At 35.5% G+C, this 14,991-nt stretch overlaps 1 protein-coding gene across 4 annotated transcripts in view; it reads left to right on the plus strand.

Moving 5' to 3' along the window:
- Positions 1-14,991, plus strand: part of LOC6556804 (spectrin beta chain, non-erythrocytic 1) — a 34,624-nt gene that overhangs the window by 4,632 nt on the left and 15,001 nt on the right. For 3 of the 4 annotated variants that reach the window (XM_032742839.2, XM_032742852.2, XM_032742858.2), the window contains exons 1-2: positions 13,464-13,644; positions 13,716-13,883. In XM_032742839.2, the coding sequence (XP_032598730.1) occupies positions 13,525-13,644; positions 13,716-13,883 (288 nt within the window). In that variant the 5' untranslated portion in view covers positions 13,464-13,524. Of the gene's footprint in view, positions 1-13,450; positions 13,645-13,715; positions 13,884-14,991 lie in introns of those variants that run through there. The other variant, XM_032742845.2, reaches the window with a different exon arrangement.

Consider the following 14,991-nt stretch of genomic DNA (forward strand, 5'->3'; position numbering starts at 1 on the left):
TCTTTTAATTTTCTATACCCTGAACAACTTATAAATTATTATTACGGACAACCTCACTTTGGACAACATCCAATTTTTATTATTGTGTGTGTTCCACGCTCATTTTGTCATCCAATTCCAATTCTCCTTCCCTTTTTCAGTTTGAGTATAGTTCCCTGTTTGGTGGCTTAGTCAATTACAATCAAAAGAGGAAAAAAATAAACTAAAAAGAAATACAAAATCTGTTCAAACTCGCCGCTCACCTGTTCCATTATCATAGAAAAATCGGCTGGCAACCTTGAAACTTGCCTCGCCTTCCGCTGGCTGAGTGAAATTTCTCACCAAAAACGTTTAAAAAAAATAGAGAGACTTGATTCTCCTCTATCATTTGTCTGTGCCCCTCTCGGACTTTGCTTTGTTTTGCTTTTTGATTTTACTTTTTTTTGTTTTTTTTTTTAGTTTTTAGTTTTTGTCTTTGCTTTCAAGTTTGGAGTCGCACCATAAATAATTTTGAGCAACTTGTTGTTATTTGCTCTTTTTTTTACCTAAACCTATTTATTATGTAGCTGTCTAGTTTTTTTCTTTCATTTTATTTCTGACATATTATGGAATTCCGCTAATCAAGTGAAGTGATTACAGGGTGTGTGGCAACGATTTTAATATTTTCCCATTAAATTTCCTTTTATAGATACAATCGATGATATTTTTAACAAAAATCAAACTGCCATAGACTTTTCTTTAACTAGCCTAAGGAAAGCTGGCCAGCTAAGGAGTCATCCGAAACCGGTACTTAAAAGTGGCTTGGCGAGTGTACCTAGTGTACCTATCACTGGGTACCAAATTGGGTACATACTACTCTTTGATAATTAAGTAGTTGGCCAATGGCAATGGATGCCAAAGTGGGTACACACCATTTGGATGCACACCAACAGTTACCGAATTAGGCATCTACCAGGGTTACATAGTAGTGCATAGTGGGTACTGAATTAGGTACATCTTACTGGAATCTTCACAGAATTTGACATAGAGCACTTGTTCCAAGCTAATTAATCCGGACAACAGACATCAACCATAACTGGATGTGAATATAATTATATCATCTTGTTTGATAACTGTCAGTGGGTAGAAGTATGTATCTACCATTTGGTACCTTTGTACGTAGCATTCGATTATTGATTAATGAGATATTAGTTGTTAGCAGTACAGACCAGTGGATAATAGAATATCGTAGTAGCAATAGGTACTACATTTGGCAGATATCTACATATGGCACTTTCACACAACTTGTGTATATATAATAATAAACTCATTTAAAATAAAATCTCTCGTTTAAAAACAAATTCCACAGCTTGATTGCTGCTGCACAGTTCAAGCATTTTTTTTTGTTTACTAATGAATTTTTCTCTTTTGTTTAACGGAAGTGTTTAGATTTTTTTTCTTATTTTTACTTTAAAGCTTATCAACACAGAGCGTCTTTCTCTCTGTGCGCCTAGCTGAAGTTGGCGTGGCATCATAAGGAAATACATTAAATAAACTTATCGCATCAGAAATTTGGCCTTGAATCTGGCTTTATAATTTTGTGTTCGCCAAATTGCTGGCAATCTGGGTCTGCCTTAAAAAACAACAAACGAATTTAATAATGTCTGCGAACAAACTGCGATGCCTTCGTATATTGATGTTGCTCTTGCTTCTGTTGTTGTTGCTGCTCAACAGCAGTTGATTTGTTGCAGCAACGACCGAGAGTCCAATCAAAATATTTAGCTTATTAGTTGCAAAAAGTCAACAAACATAGAAATCAAGACCTGAGCCCTGAGCTGTTGTCCAACGTAGCACATCGTGAGAGTTGGAGGCAAAGCACTTATTGCCACATTTGTGCGCCGACGCAAAGCCGGACAAAGATTTTTCACATTAAGCATACGCCGCTTGGACCGCCTGGGGATCTCAGCTCTCAACTCTTAGTCGCCTCGGGCAATTAATTACATTTCGCGCACTTTATTTCCGCTTTACACGGCGCACTGCTAGAATTTCGTACTCTCTGTAATTATTTTCCTAGTACGATATATATGCCTCATTTTTTTTCTATCTTTGTTTTTCTTGTTTTTTTTTTTTGTGTTCGTTTAGCTGTTTGTCTAAAAGACAAAAAGAATAAAGATGAAGCCGTAAAAATGCCGCTGCTTTTGCTTGCCTTCGACTACTGTTGACGGCTTTTGTGTTTGTGCAGCTGTGCCCAGGAAGGTGTTGATGATATGCCCCCAACCAACCCCTCCCCTTTTTATGACGAGGGCATTGATTTTAATGCAACAGCAGCTACCAACTACAAACGGTTCTTTTGACCGAAACGTTGATGCCCTTAGCACTAAACGCAATAACAGTTAATATAGCCAAGTGATGCCAACTAATTAATATATTATGCTTAACAGTTGATCATGGATTGTATGAGATACCTCTATAATAATGACGATGACTTATCATAAACGTTAGCTTCCTGTTTAGCTTTAGTTAATATATATATATATATATCTGTGTGGAAGAGATGAGCAATGCGCAGTTGTGCGCTACTCGCAAATGCTTGGCCCCCTTTTTGCATACTTGCTTTCCTCGTAATGTATACATTTATATGTATATTATATAAATATATATAGAGTGCCCTCAACATCGATCGAAATCAAAAAGCGTAACACCAAGAACAAAACAGAAATGCCAAAAATTCTTGACTTTTGCTTCAAGCTCAGATCAGCTCAGCTGTGAAATGTGAAGCAGACAAAGACGACCCAAAAGCCAAGCCCCAAGTTAGAAGTCCCTGAGGGGCGACTTGGCCTGCCTTGCTCTTCTTTCAATTTGTATATATATATATATATATATATGTAAATGGCATTCTTGGGCGTACATTCTGGCCCATGTTTTAAGCTCGTTCCACTTCTTACCCATGTATAGATATATATATAAATATATATACATATGCGAGCTGGTCAACAATGTGCCATGTATATATAAAAAGCATGTCCATGCAATTTTCTTTTAACTGTTATCATTTATCGCTCAAACGGAAAAGGTGACTTTGCTAAAGCAATTTATGACTTGAGTTCTCTTTGTCCAACTCTAATCAGTGCAATAAAAAAATTCTAACCTATTATCTAATGCAGATAGTGTAGTTGTCAGACCCAATAAACGATCGCAGTTGCGATAAAAAACTGCACAACAATCTATGCAGAACTTACAGGCCATGATGTCAGAGAGACAAGTTTTAGTTTGTCTGAGTCATGAGTCAAGATTCGATTCACAACTAGTCATGGGTGAGAGCTAACTGTCTGTCTGTTGTCGTGATTAATTAGCTGGGAACAAGCGCTCTCTCCTAAGCTCCGATTAAGCTTCCTCTCTCTCACTCGATCTCTCACTCGATCTCTCTCTCTCTCTCTCTCTCTCTCTATCTCGCTGAGTTGATGATGATGATGTGGAATAAAGTCTAAAGACTCATGACAACAATTTACGTGAATACATTAAACTCGACATTAAACAAATGTTTTGCATTTGCATTCAATGAGCGCTCAGCATTTGAGAATAAATTCCTAACCTTGTATTTTGAGTTTCAGTACTCGTTTTCAGAGTTGCCTATAAAACAACAACAAATAACAGCAACAACAATGCATACAAACAAACACATGTGTATTTCTGTTGCATTAAATTATAAATAGCCCATTAGTATTTGTTGTTTAAGCCATTGACTGACTGGCTTAAATATTAAATGAGACATAAAATATACATATATTTGTTTTGAAGGCCGAAACTTTTCTACACTGAAAACATTAAGTGTTTGCACAATTATTGCAAGTATTGTGTGGTTAACTGTTTGTTTAGTTAATTTTAGTGTAGAAATAACTTTTAAATGCAGTTTGTTTTCTGTAAAGTTCGATCAGACAACTGTGTTAATTGATTTTGATTTATTATTATTGTTATTGGGGGCATACGTGATTTAAATTTTATGCTTATCTTTTGCTTTAACTCGAGTATTTAATTATATATTTCCAAGTTATGTAAGCATATATTTTTTCATAAATTACAATCTTTTACACCTTATTAACTATTATGTTAAAATTCTTTGGATTAAAATCATTTTTATTGCTTGACAAGCTCCACAATTATTATTTGATTCTTATGTTTATGATGAGGTTAAATTATAAATAGAAGCCACACAGCAACAAGCAATTATGTTTTTGGTGTATACAATACACGCATCTTGAGAACAATCATTAAAGCACATTTTTAATAATACTTGTATAATTATGATAAAATGAAGACCATTTTTGGATTAGCTGACATGTGCCTCAAAGCGTTACAAACCGTTTGACATGCGCGCCATGCTAGGCTAAAGGGTATAATTACACGGTTAAAAAGCCAAATATTTGCTTAAACGCTGACATCAGACAGTAATTGCCAGCTGGGCAGCCAGAAAGAGACCGAGAGAGGGAGAGAGATGAATGAGTGAAAGAAAGAGAGAGGGAGACAAAACTCGTGCCCCTTTGGTAGAATTGAAAAGGCGTTGTGAAGCTTCGAAAATATTCTTTACCGGTTTTATTCGTAAAACTGTTGCGTCTGTTTAGCATTATAGCGTGAAGTAACACTCACACATATATATATATATATATATATATATATATATATATATATTTATATAACTACATTTTGTCGGTTTATTTGGCTTATTTATTTTTGTCGATTTTTAATATGACGGCGTCGTATCTTTATCAACGGAGTATTAAGACAGTTTGAGGCAGCACTCTGTCAATTTGCATTTGCCGCCGAAACGTGAAACACGATTTTGCATTGGCCACCTGAGAACACATCGCAAGATCCCCAAAAAAAATTAAAAACTAAAAAAAATCACACTTTTGACAGTGCAAACTTGAAGGCAAGAATATAAGCACCCAAGAATTAGCTAAGCAGCTTAAGATAATGAAATGAGCACAAAAGATTTAAGAGATTCAACTGATAATTTAACTTAGCATAGTAAACACAGTTTTTATTGTACGTATCAACTTTAAAAGCTACTGTCTAACTGCGCTCTCTATCTATCTACCTCTATCTGTCTATGTCTCTCTCCCCATCAGAAATCGACCCGTTTATAATTTATGCACAAATCCACTTTGGAGGAATTCTTGAAAAGCAACTCATTTTTATCCCTGTTGTTCAATTTGTTGTTATATTATAACGTCATCAAAAATGAATTTTGTCATGTAATATTAAACGTTATTTTTTTTTTTTTGTTAATGTGGTTTGCGCAACGTGCTTTTGAGTTCAAAATGCAATTGCCAGTTTACAATTTTTGTTTTTCATTTCTTGTTATTACTTTTTGTTTTGTTTTTGGGTAGGTCTGTAATAACAAACCCATATCAGAGTTCGTGTCTCATCAAAAACACATTCAAATCGTTTGAAATTCATTTAAAAAGCATAACTTGTGCTTTAAGGGCTTATCACATGTTGTGTTAACAATTTTCAGTTCTTCGCTGATGGGCTACAAGGCTGTTCATTAAAAAACAAAATGTATTACTTGAAATACTATCGATTTAAATTTATTAATGGCTTTTCTATAAACGAGGCAATTAAAATGTTATTGTTTAACTTTAAAAAGTTGAATGACAAACAATATTATTATTTATATTTGAGTAAATGTTTAAAGTGGTCCCATGAAGTATGCCACAGTTGACAGTTGTCTGAGTCTCTTCCGCCGGGCTTAGCCAATTAAAAATTTCAATGACACATCGAAAGTGCTTTCGAAAAGACTCTTGCCCTATTACACACACACACACACACACATACACACATGCACACACATCTTCAAGATACAAGCAACGAATGCCTCATATATTTATTTTGAAGCATAGAGCTGTCAAAATGGAATTGAATTGTTCAGTTTGCCGCTTGTAGATCGACTTTGAGATCGTCTGTCGTTTTCAGATTGTCGTGCTACATTTTAATTAACAACTAAAGGGGTTGCTAGGGCCGCTTCCCCTTCAAACTTCCAAACTGCCACACTGATAGGAAAGAACCTTAAAAGCTCGTCAAGTTCTTCAAAGTTTCTCAGTTTGTTTCTTTTTCAACGATAACACATTTGCTTTGGCAACTTCCTGTGAAAAACTCAACGGAAATATTCATTGCGTTAAGGTTGTTATAGAGTTGAGCAAATATTTATGCTGTGACTCTTTATTTGTCATTAGTACACACTTATGTGCTATGTGTGTGTTGTTATTGTTGTTATTTTTGTTTTTGTTATGGCTCATGTGACTCACACTCGGTTCCCATTTTTGGGCTTACACGTGTGTTTTGAGCGGCATATGCAAATCATTTGTAGCTCGATGCTTGATTAACCAAAGCCGGCTTACCCCGCATTGCTAAGAAGGAAATGGTGGCTGAGACAATGCTTATTAATAACAGATCACACCAAAAATAGTCAGCGTCTCTGGCTGTGATTTCTCAAAAGATATGTAACAGAAGTAGGTCGCACTTAAGATGCCCATTTAGAAGCACAGAACATCAATAGACGCCTTTTTAAACAATGTTCAAAAGTTCTCTTTTACTTTAGAGATTAGAAATCGATAATATTAATTAGGCATTAATTGTTAATCAAAAGATGACAAATCGATACCATTAATTAAGTAATTATTAATTGCGGGTTACAGCGGGTTTCATTAGCGATATTCTTAGTTTTCACTCAATCATTCATCAATGTGCTTTAGTTTTCTTACCTTTAAAATGCCCTTTAGAAGTTCGAATATTAGTCGACGTCTATTTGAAGAAAGTTTCAAAGTCGATAATATTAATTAATTATTATTTATTAATTGAATGCTGATTTTATAAGCTATACTCTCAGCTATGATTCAAAGCGCTACGAAGAAATTGAATTGCACGTCAAAAGAACAATAATCGACGAATTTGTACAGGAAAGATATTCTTAATTATAAGACAAACCATGATCAAAAAGCCATTTATTTTGAAAATGTGTTAAATTTTGTCAGCAGTGTATATATTTTATGATATTCAATAAATGATATCTTAAAAGTGTCACAGTGATTGGTTTATATGAGTGTTATTTAAAACTTGATTACGACCAAATTCGATTGGTCTAAAGAACTGGGTCAATTGATTGAGACTTGCATGACATTTGTTTATCTAACTGATTGTTGGTAAATCTAATCAAGAATAAGACTGATTTTTTAAAGGAATAAATCGAGATATTGAGTTGAGGTCTTTTAAGAGAGTTTTCTTTTAAGCTGTAGTCTACAATTAAGTTTAAAATTAACACCGCTTGTGTTTGTTTCGCTTTAATTGTAATACTAACTTAATTAAACGATGTACAATAATTATAGAGATAGATTTTATTCGATTCGCTAGGCATTGCTAATTGTTTCTCTGTCACTTACCCAGCAGTTACTAATTACAGCCGTTAAGAGGAAATCAATCAACTGTAAACCCGTTGAGATTCTCACACCTTCTGCTTGCCACGTAATAAGTCTCATCGGTTGCAAGAAGCGAACAGATTAATGGGCCTATATCCGGCATAACGAATCTTAATTACACATCCATTAAAAAAAGATGAGCTTAAAACGCGTGCTGCTTAACTATTTGGCACATAATTAATGAATCTACAGCAGTCTCTTCTCGCCCATGGCATTTTTAGACTGATTAAAATTAATAAAAAAAATAATAAAAATAGAAAAAAGCCTAGATACGCCTCTATGAAATCAGTTTATTATTCATAAAAATAAATAAATATGAATAGGAAATTTCACTTTTAATTGATCTTTATTGTGCCACAAGCAAAAAACTGTGCTGAGTGAAATTCCATTGTTTGTTGAACCCGTTGAATTTTTGGCTATCTTATTTATAATGGCGACCGCCCGCTGTTAAATGGCACAAGCTAAATAAATAGCTAAAAAGCGTGGATCAAGCATAAAAACCCTCGAATGGTTCTTTAGAAATTTGCAGAACTTTATGATGTCATCATTTGAATATTTCGCCAAACTCGCCAACTCCATTCAAGCTGATCATTTGGGCAAAGCATTTTCCCAGCAAAGGCTGTAATTGATTTGTTGATCGTGATTGTGATTGGGAAAAACCGTTTGAATGTGGCCAACAACAATTGAAAATTTCACTGTCAAGCTCACTGATGCGGCGCCCACTCAAATTCCATTTGCATGCCAAATGAGCACATGTCACACGAGAGAGAAAGAGAGATAGAGAGCTCGACTTGTAGATACCCTAAACTCAGCTGTTAAATACGTAGTAGGGTTGTAGATCTTAGTTTGTGTCAAATGCAAATGATTTTTATAGTTGATCAATAATATTTATATTTATCATTTATTTAGAATTGTCTTTTGTCGGAAATCGATTTGTATCGATATACGCAAAGTGGTTGTAGTTATCGATAAAATGAATAAAATAAGCTTGATTTGCATGTGGTAAATGAGTACTTATATTCTCTGTGATAGGTTGATGATAGATACAGACAGATGGTGATCGGGAATATTTATGTGGTATATGACAGCTTATACTCTAAATTTGAAGTCTCATGATCCTAGGCTCGACTTGTCCATACATTTGCACTGGGTTGAATTGACTCGGCGTTTGCTGCTGATCAAGTATTTGAATATATATCGGAAATGCTTCCCTCTGTCGGTTACATACTTTTACACAACATCATTATACCCTTTTAATTTTGTTTATGGATTTATTGTAAAAATAAACACCAAAAAATCGAATAAAAAAAAAATAGTAATAAATAAATACAGTAGCGCATGCGCAGAAAACCAAAGCAACCACAAAGAATTCAATTCGTAGCCTGTATCAGCGATGTATTCATCGTATTCGCATTCGTATTCGTATTTGCTAGATACTTGGATAGAAATGCGCAGCTGGGAATGATGTCATGGATTGGAGTTTGTCTTGGTCTTCGTCTTGGTCTTGTCTTGTCTTATGTTTTGTGAGCATGTTCACGGCGCGGGTGTAACGCCCCAGGGGGGCGTAACAAATGCCAAACAGACATAGATAAAGAAGAAGCAGAGAAAAAAAAGCCATTTTAAAAAGCATAAGTAATGGCAATAAAGGCAAAGAGTGGCTTGGGGGGCGATGACGCCTATTGACTAATTTTCGCAAATAACTTTTGGGGCAGCGCATAACAATAAAGCAAAGCCGACATAAAAATGAACACAAGCCACACACACACACACACACTAAAAGATTTTTGCCAATGTGTCTTAATAATAATGAGCCAAAATATTTGGTAATAATTTTTTTAAAGCGCTTCAACAATTTGACTGTTGCAGCTGGCAAGCGAAGTTTGGTTGCGGGAAGTGAGGCGTGTGATTTTGCCGGGGATTTTATGGAAATAAATGAGTTTTCAGCGACACATGCACAACACATTAAAAATGCCAATAAATATGAATTTTTTCATTGTTATCCAATTCTATTAAAAAAAAGCTAACGTTTTAATTCTCATGAAAATCTCCCAAAAAATACAGTTATGACTTTGTAGCTGCCAATAGACAACCGTTTTTCATTTGGCATCTAGAATATAATACTTGTTTTATTTTGGGGATTCGGTTTCACACTTTCCACTGCCATAACTCTTTTTAAATGATAACTAATTTTCGTTGATATATAAATGGATTTTCTTTAGTTATTTATAAGTATATTGGCACTTATAAATAGAAAAACGAAATAACCGTTAGGAGTGCTGTCAGTTAGATAAAAGTTCCCAATAAATTCAAGGTTTACACAAGCCACAAGCTGAGAGGACCGAAAATAAAAATAAATAAAACTCTCGCCCACTTTTTCAATGAGGTTTTCTCTTTTTGTTTTGGAAATTGTTTAGCATGCCAGGCACAAACAAAAGAATTTATAACATTGTTATTGTGTTTGACTGACTGAAACTGACTTTGAATTTGTTGTCGTTATTGTTGTTGTTGTTGTTCATTTTTGTTTTTGTCATTGAAGCCAAAACTGAATTTTAATTTTCGGCAAGTGATGAGGTAATTTTATGCACGAATTTTGGAAAGAACACAAAAAAGCCCAAAAAAGATTGTATAAATCGCTGTGCTACAGGTCTTAATGCTAGAACTGCCAAGCTACTATGGAGATTGAACGAGAGAGGGAGCCAGAGACTGAGAAGAGGGAGAGTGAACAAGAAATTATTGCAGACTGATAAAACGAAATGACCATCAAATAAATTTGTTATCTTTAGCGATCGCAAGGCAATAATTAAATTCGAATGATTAAATAAAAGTTCCGCGCATGTAAATATTTTGCATTTTTGCCTAATAAAAAAAATATACTGGAAAGAAAATTGGCTTATGCATAATGTTTATTGATTTATGCAAATCTCCGTTTTTCGAGGTTATTGTACACCTAATCAGCGAACAGACAACTTTCCTATATATACATATATATATAGATATATTTACACACACGAGACACAACTTCTTATGGTCACGAAGAACTTGAAAACTCAATGGGGAAGACTGTTTATAAATACAACGATATACACAAATTTTTCAAATATCCATCTCCGCTCAAATGTTGCTCAGCTGTCGACGACGACACACAACACACACATGTGTGTGCCGCATGTGCCCCTTATCCCCCTCCCTCCATCACTCCCCCGTTTTGCCCGACAATCCTTGTGCGCCTGCGCAGTGTGTTGTGTTTATTTTTGGTGTGCCTGTAAACAGGATGCTCTCTTCTCTTTCTCTCTTCTCGCTCTCAATACGTATATGTGTACACAGTTGCCTGAGTGTGTTGTGTTTCGACTTTCATGTTTTATGGCCAGTTCTTCAGTGCTGCTGCTGCTGCTGCTGCGGCTGCTGCCTTTTAACGCTTTGCCACTAAAAATAGTCGAAACATTTTACAGCATTTTGCAGCTGGGAGGTGTTTGAATGCCCTGCATATGCCCTTTGCCCAGGAAGTGGGAGTCTTAAATTTCAGCTAATAATGCTCCTCTTTCAGAATTCTTAAAACGCCCATTGTTGAGGGGTAACTCGCAGTTCAGCCAGCTCAGATTTTCTTTCAACTCTGCAGGGGAGAAAACATTTTGCTTAGATGTTTGGGAATGAAATGTGGCATGTCGTCGTCTGCACTTTGCTTTAATGGCTTTTCCTGTTAATGCCTAAAGTTATGCCTCAGTTTGTGCTATATGTGTACCTTATTTCATACATAATTCATATATATATATATGTATGGTCTATATATGTTTGTTTGGAAGTCGCATTCTAGAGATAACAAAGTTTACGTCGCACCTGTTATCGGCATATGGTAAAGTTTATTGTCACGCTGCTATTTGTTATTGTTTGATTTTCACCTCATTTTAGTTCTTAATTGATTTTCACTTTAAATGCCCTACTATCTATTATCTACAAAGTGCAAAAGTGTTTTGTTTGCACTAACTGCTGCCTTCGAACGCCTTTTGGATGACCTCAGCAAGAGCTCAAGCACAATGAGACAAGAATGGTTCAAGATAAAAAAACATAGGCGTTCCAAAGATTAAGGGCAATTAAGAAATATGTGTTGTACTTATGAGATCATCATCATTTGTCAACTCCAATTCAATTTTTGGTAAATGAATTTATGATTATTATTGTTGAAGTACTTTTCGTATTAATTGCAAATCTACCTATAAATAACTTTAGTTTATTTTTTTTTGCAAAAATCACCAACATAATCTATAGACTGACATATGTGCAAGGTATGTGAGAGTTATATCGATTCGATCGATAAAATAAGACGATCACCCCCGGTCCCCTCAAGCGGCATTCGTTACACATTTTTGCGTTATCAGTTTTAAGCTTTTAGTACAACAGTCAAATGATAAGGAAAAAACGAGGAATTCACCATACACAAAAAAGGCCAGAAACTTAACAAGAATTTGTTTTTGCCACTTTCGTTTTTTTTCTGTCTTTTTTTCGATTTTCTTAGCCGCTCGCATAGCTTTAACAAAATATTTCAATTTTGCTCGCTATCTGATAAATACACGGAAAAAAGCTCTCTTACGCCCAGCAAAAAAAAAAAGACCAGCAGCGCCGCATCCGCCAGTGTCCCAACGGCGCGGGCAGTGCGAGCAACTGCGTCCATCCCATCGAAAAGGGAAATTATCGAGAAACTAAGACGAACTCAAAGTGTACCGTTCCATAGAATAGACTTTGTTTTTTTTACTTTGGCTGCAATTGGCGGTCAACTTTTTTACAGTGTACCGTGTGTGTTTTTGATTTTGATTTTGAATTCCAGTTCAAATCCTAACCATGGAATATAACAGTATATTGCGTTCAAATTTTTCGCGCCATGAGTATAAGCGATATATATCGTTTGAACGTCAGTCTTTGGGTAGGTTGAACTTGAACTTACTCTAATTACACAACATAAGCGACATCCACCCCCCACCCCCCCTCCTGTTCTCCATTATCTCTGACACGATAAGCCCCAAAAATACAATTTCCCCAAATAGTAGCTGTCAAAATAATGTATTATGTACAGTAAATATTCTAGAAGTGCCATCCTACAAATCAGCGTTATACGATATTTCATAATGTTGTTTTTTTATTTTTGGTATCGGTTAAATATTACGTAATCCGTACAAATTGTCAAGCAGAAGAAAAAAGTTTTGGTGAACCCATTTGGTATATATTAATTGCTGATAACGCGCCCATATTACGGAATAGACCGGAATGTTTAGTTTATGTGCTTGTCGGCAAGTTGGTATCGTCGTTGGTTTTCGTCTTAATCTACAGTACTACTGACTGACTGACTGACTGTATCACATCACCAAAATATAGCCACTGACTAATAGCTCAAATAATTATGACAAGGCTTGCTTGAAATTAACCATGACTGGTAGACAAGGTAAAAAAAAGCTCAAACAATAAAAGTTATTATTATTATTTTGGGGACATGAATTAGATCATCTCTATGTGTTCACTTTTAGTGATAAACATTATAAATAAGTGAAGCTATCCTTAGTAAAAGTAGAACTCAACTCGTTCAGTTTTTGCTGTAAAAGTAGCAAGTAAATAGAATGTATTGAATCTCATATATATAAATGATTTTTATTATAAGCATTGCTTGGTTATCGTTTAGTATTGTCAACAAGGGCATTACCTGCTTAAAATAAATATTGAACATGTGAACGTATATACATGTAGACCTCCATATAATTCACATTAATTACTTTGACTTGCGATAAGTGGCAAAATAAAATACACACAAGAAAAAGAAAAATTACTGCTCTTATCGTGTTAAAAAGGCCAACAAACAGCCAATAGGGGAAAAAACCCGTTGACTTGAATATCTTTTTTCTTTTGGTAGAGCACCCTCTTTAACGATTGGGGGTCGTTGAAATCAAAACAAAATGCTAAACGTTTAGCACTTTTACGGCTTTGTCAAGCTTTTGCTAATCCATTGTTGGTGTATTTTTTCTTTCTGTTTCTTGTAGCATCACAATATGAGCCCGGTGGCTACTCAACGCAGCAGTCATCATCGTCCTCCACCCGCGGCAACCATACGGCAATGACGCAACGCGATGGCATTATCAAATTCGAGAATGAGCGCATCAAGACGCTGCAGGAGGAGCGTCTACACATCCAAAAGAAGACCTTTACAAAATGGATGAATTCGTTTCTGATCAAGGTAAAGTATCTAAATATCTATGTAGATATTAAATCTCGATTCTCTATCATATTCTGTCTGGCCACTTGCAGGCCAAAATGGAGGTCGAAGACCTATTCACAGATCTAGCCGATGGCATCAAGCTGCTCAAGCTGCTCGAGATTATATCGTCGGAGAAACTGGGCAAGCCGAACAGCGGACGGATGCGTGTACACAAAATCGAAAATGTCAACAAGAGTCTGGCATTCTTGCACACCAAGGTAAACATAAGTGCAACAGAGAGACACTTATCGAGCGAGAGAGAGAAAGAGGGAGAGAGAGAGAGAGTTTGCTTAGGCCTACGCATTTGTAGAAAGTGCAAGTCTTGAAGCAGCTGCGCGTAGCCCGTTTGCGTGCTTTGTTTGCCACATGAGTTAAAAAAAAACGAAGGAGAGTTATAAGCCGTGTCTACATACAAATTGACACTTTGGATGCAAGACTGCATCTGCCAAATGCTACATAACACACACACACATATATATATATAAGTGTGCATGCAACATATATTTAATTACATATGCTTTAAATATTTGCATACTTTCTAATGCATATTTGTTCATTTTTGTTCACTTTTTATTTAGTTATTATTTAGTTTTTTTTTTTCTCTTTGCTCTTCGTGTCGGCACATTTTAATTTTTGTGCACTTTCTTTGCTTGAATTTAATTTAATTGTGTGTGTGCGAGCAGCTTAATGGAATCTACAGATAAAACCCCCCTCAAAGATATGATCTTCCCCTCTGTCTCTCTCTCTCTCTCTCACGTCGCCCAAGTCTCTGTGTATCTTTCTCACTTTCAGCTTAGCGTGCGACATAGTTTCGCTTGTGGTCTAGCTTCTACTACAATTTTGTGTGTGTTTGTTTTTCTTTAAACCTAATCTAATTAGAAATAATGGCGTTAAATGCATGTAATTTGTACGAATTGCAATAGCAACAACAATTACAACAATAATAACAACAACAACGACGACACTCTGCACTCGCAGTGAAAGTTGTTGCGTTTGTTGCTTTTGGTTTTTGGGCTTGTCTTTTGGTTACTGCTGCTTTTTATTTTGTTTTTTTTTTTTGGTGACATCGGCATTTATTGCATTTTAATTGGTTTTTCGGCCTGAAGAAGTTTGAAAGCGAACCAAAGAAAAGAGAAAAACATTTAGCTGATCAAGCATTTAGTTAAGGATCTTAGCCAATAGAGCGCACAATCGATCAACATCGCTCGACATAAATTCTTTCTTCAACTTGAGTCATTAATCAACTTTTTAAACAGACTAAGAAGCTCAGTTTTGTGTATGCGATAAAGATCAAGTCTGGTAACTTATGCTTTCTTCGCCTATTTC

The sequence above is a fragment of the Drosophila grimshawi genome, unplaced genomic scaffold (assembly GCF_018153295.1).
Source record: "Drosophila grimshawi isolate 15287-2541.00 unplaced genomic scaffold, ASM1815329v1 contig_44, whole genome shotgun sequence".
Lineage (NCBI taxonomy): Eukaryota > Metazoa > Arthropoda > Insecta > Diptera > Drosophilidae > Drosophila > Drosophila grimshawi.